This window comes from Hibiscus syriacus, unplaced genomic scaffold, assembly GCF_006381635.1.
Source record: "Hibiscus syriacus cultivar Baekdansim isolate YM2019G1 unplaced genomic scaffold, ASM638163v2 tig00003041_pilon, whole genome shotgun sequence".
Classification (NCBI taxonomy): Eukaryota; Viridiplantae; Streptophyta; class Magnoliopsida; order Malvales; family Malvaceae; genus Hibiscus; species Hibiscus syriacus.
The window spans coordinates 9,809,663-9,813,182 of NW_024061960.1; the positions used below are offsets into that span (position 1 = coordinate 9,809,663).

At 30.8% G+C, this 3,520-nt stretch overlaps 1 protein-coding gene across 1 annotated transcript; it reads right to left on the reverse strand.

Moving 5' to 3' along the window:
- Positions 1–1,093: 1,093 nt before the first annotated feature.
- On the reverse strand, positions 1,094–1,911 carry LOC120167260 (protein E6-like). Its single transcript, XM_039176334.1, has 2 exons — positions 1,582–1,911; positions 1,094–1,540 (listed from the first exon to the last, which is right to left on the reverse strand). The coding sequence occupies exons 1-2, from the start codon at positions 1,813–1,815 to the stop codon at positions 1,133–1,135; spliced, it is 642 nt and encodes a 213-aa protein (XP_039032265.1). The 5' UTR covers positions 1,816–1,911; the 3' UTR covers positions 1,094–1,132.
- Positions 1,912–3,520: the final 1,609 nt, after the last annotated feature.

Below are 3,520 nucleotides of genomic sequence, written 5' to 3' on the forward strand. Positions count from 1 at the left end.
TGTGGTATTTTAAAAATTCATCAGATCATGACATAATACATTCAATGATGTTACTATTTTAACATATCAATATCATGTCACCAACATAATTAAATTTTAAGGTGTCGAGTCAATACAAATCTATAGTTTGAAATTTAAAAATAAGTCAATTATCAATTTTATAACAAAATCAATAAATTTAAAAATCGTTTTATATACTACATCTTTAATTTTAGAGGGATAAAGATATGAATAAATATTTCAAACAATGCCAATAGAATTAAAAAGGTTTAACATATGACTTTCACCATGTTGCTTCTCTCCCCGCAAATCCAAAAGTAATAGATTTGATCCTTCCTTTGATTTTTGTTACTAAAGCACTAATATATGAAGAAAAAAATTCTCGGATGAGTAAGATAGTTTAATAATGGATAAAGAGTATAAACTATTAATCTGTTTTGTTTTAGTCACTGATATTTTCTTAATTAACATTATGTTTTTATTTTATTTCGGCCACTTGAAATTAATAGATATGACAATGTTATCAATTATGATATTAAATTTAGTCTCGAATTTTATATATATAGATCTTGTTTTCAAAATTCATCAAATTTAATTCTTAATTGATAAAATTGATACGACATATAAGTCGAAATCAAGTCCAAGTATGTGAAACTGTGTGGTCTTATATTCATTTTGATTTGTAAAGCATAAATAACAAAACACAACCGACGCTAGAACAATAATAAACACAAGAAAGACTCTCCACAAACCTTAGTCTCCCTCGTCTTCAAAACATATGGACCACTATCCCAAACTCTGTTTTTTTTTTCTTTCACTCGTAAAATGATTAATCAATATCTAGGGGGCGTGGCTGAGGGGGCATGGCTGAGCGACCGCATAGGGCTCCCAAAAAATAGGGGCACCGAATCGAATATATTTATCAGTTGTTGCCATTAATAAGTATAAAAATAAGGGTCCTTAAATCAAATATATCTATCAGTTGTTGTCATTAATAAGTATAAAAATAAAGGTCCTTAAATCAAATATATCTATCGGTTGTTCCCATTAATAAGTATAAAAATAGAGCCCCGAAGTCAATATATCTAAAAAATAGGACCCTTTATAAGAATTTGCACATAGCCCTTTATACCTAGCCACGGCCCTGTCTAGGGCACAGACTCTTCTTGCCTCTCCTGGTTCTCAAACTCTTCCATCGAGTTGAACTCGTTTGAGTTCTCTGTATTCCATAGTAACCTCCATTTTTACTAGCTTCATAGCTCGATGAATACTCATATCCAGTAGGGTAGTAATTATCGTTCTTCACATCATGATAATACTTACCACCTTCCACAAATCTGGTGTCACTCATTCCTTGTCTCTCGGTTTCGTAACCATTATTGTTATACTTGCTGAGTTTATATCCATTGTCGTTGTAGTTGCTGTTGGTGTAGCCGTTGTTGTTGTAGCTGCTTTTCTCGTAGCCGGAGTCGTATTTTTCATCTGCGAACTCCTCGGCGAAGAGATCGTTTTCGAAAGTGGAAGTAGTTGTGGGAGTGTTGCTGGTGGTGACACCCTCTTTTGAAGGGGGAACATGCCCGAGCCGTGACCATAAAGGCCGTAATAAGGATCTTGGCTACCGATGTTAGCGGGTGCCGTTGCGGGTGCTAGTACTGGTGCTACTGCCGGTGATGGTGTAGGTTCCACTAGAGCAGAAATTTTGGCCCCGAGGTTGATGATCTTGCTATAGAACTTACCCTCCCTGGCTTGAATCCGGACGGAGGAAGAAAGCACGATAAAGAATAACAAAACAATGTGCTTTGCAACGGAAGCCATGGCGAGGAAATGAGTTGATGGTGGGAAGCTGCCATTAGTTACCAAGTTTGTTTTATAGACATTGTTCCCGCGGTCATGGCCGGAAAATCTTGCGCCAATTGAGGAAAACGAGATATGTGGTGGGGGAAGAAAATAATGATGAAAAAGTAGCATATGTAGCATGTGCTTCTCTTTAGAATGCCTAACTATTAATACATGTATCAAGTATGTTGTTCATACACTATACACTATAATATTTATGGGCAAGGTTAATAGCTAAATTAGGTTTATAGTTATGAGATGATTAGTTAGTTAGAAAGAACAAAACATGTTTGTTGCAACCTAGTGAGTGCTACTTCTTTTTTTAATGTTGAAGGAAGAATTTAGATGGTAATTTGTTGGCATAATTAATGGTCGGAAAGCTTGAAACTCAACCCCACAATAATATTTCCTATTCTGGAGCTGCCTTTTGGGGGCCTAACATTTTGACATTTTAAAAGTCCATTTCCAGAATGATAAAGAAGGGAAAATGGCATTCAGTCAGGTGGGAGGGAGCCATATTCAAACTTACACAATGTTTGCTATGCATTAATGTTGATGTGTTTTGGATTTATGGATAAAAATATATATTTTTCAGCGGTGTTAATAGTTAAAAAATAATATTATTTAATTAGAGATTTTGAATTCAAACAATTGTATTTATTGGATGTGTGTATATTATCAATGATTTTAAGAAAAAAAATATAAATAAATATTACCTTATAATTATCACATATTATTCAATAATATATATATATATAATAATAATAATAATAATAAAAGCTATATATACAGATAAATATACCTCGATTACTTACCTATAAAATGTTTATATGCGAACAGAATATAAAAACGATTAATTAGATGTAATAATTAATCTACTGATTATTATTTGATGCAATAGTAAAAACATTGAATTTAATTTAAAATATAAGATGTTTGAGCCAAATTATATGAATCGATGTGCACAGATACATGTCAGATTAATACAACAATTTGACATGCTGGTTGGATATTTAGGTTTTATTATATAGGTTTCGGTTATGTATTGGGTTGGGTTTAGTTGGTATAATGTAATTTGGTTTGCGTTTAAATAAAATTAATTTGTTATCAAAAGATTATTATATCTTTTCATAACCATCAAGTTTGACACATTGATTAATTAATACAAATAAAACATTGTAAAATCTCAATAATGTAGATGGCTCTTTCAATCTGGTTTGTTCTATTATCAATAATCTTATATAAATGACCTAACACTCCATAACATTGGATCATCTTTAAAATAAAAAAAATAATACCAAAATAAAAGAATAAAATTATTAAAAAACTATTAAAATTAATATTTAAAATTCATTTTCTTAATTATTCAAAAAGTGCTATAGGTTAACCAAAAGTAACTTTTAAATAATTTTTATTTTTAAAAATTTTATGCTTTCCTATATATATATATATATATTAATTTTTGTAGTTTAAAAACTAAATTATGAGACTTTGTAAAGGTTGAAGACTAAATCTGTCATTACTCCACTTTAAAAACACCACGTCATCTTACCCTTAACTGCAGGGTGATTAAAATGAGCAAATTATCCAATAGTGGTGGTGACCAAAATACATATTTTTTCAATGAGTAGAATAAAAGTTTAAAAGATGATTATTTATATAGTCTACTTAAATAATTTTTTGG

Bases quoted from the DNA above. Each gene is read 5' to 3' on its own strand.
- LOC120167260 (XM_039176334.1), bottom strand. From the start codon at position 1,815: ATGGCTTCCGTTGCAAAGCACATTGTTTTGTTATTCTTTATCGTGCTT. The intron at 1,541-1,581 runs TCGGGCATGTTC...GTCACCACCAGC, and splicing joins ACGGCCTTTATGGTCACGGC to AACACTCCCACAACTACTTC.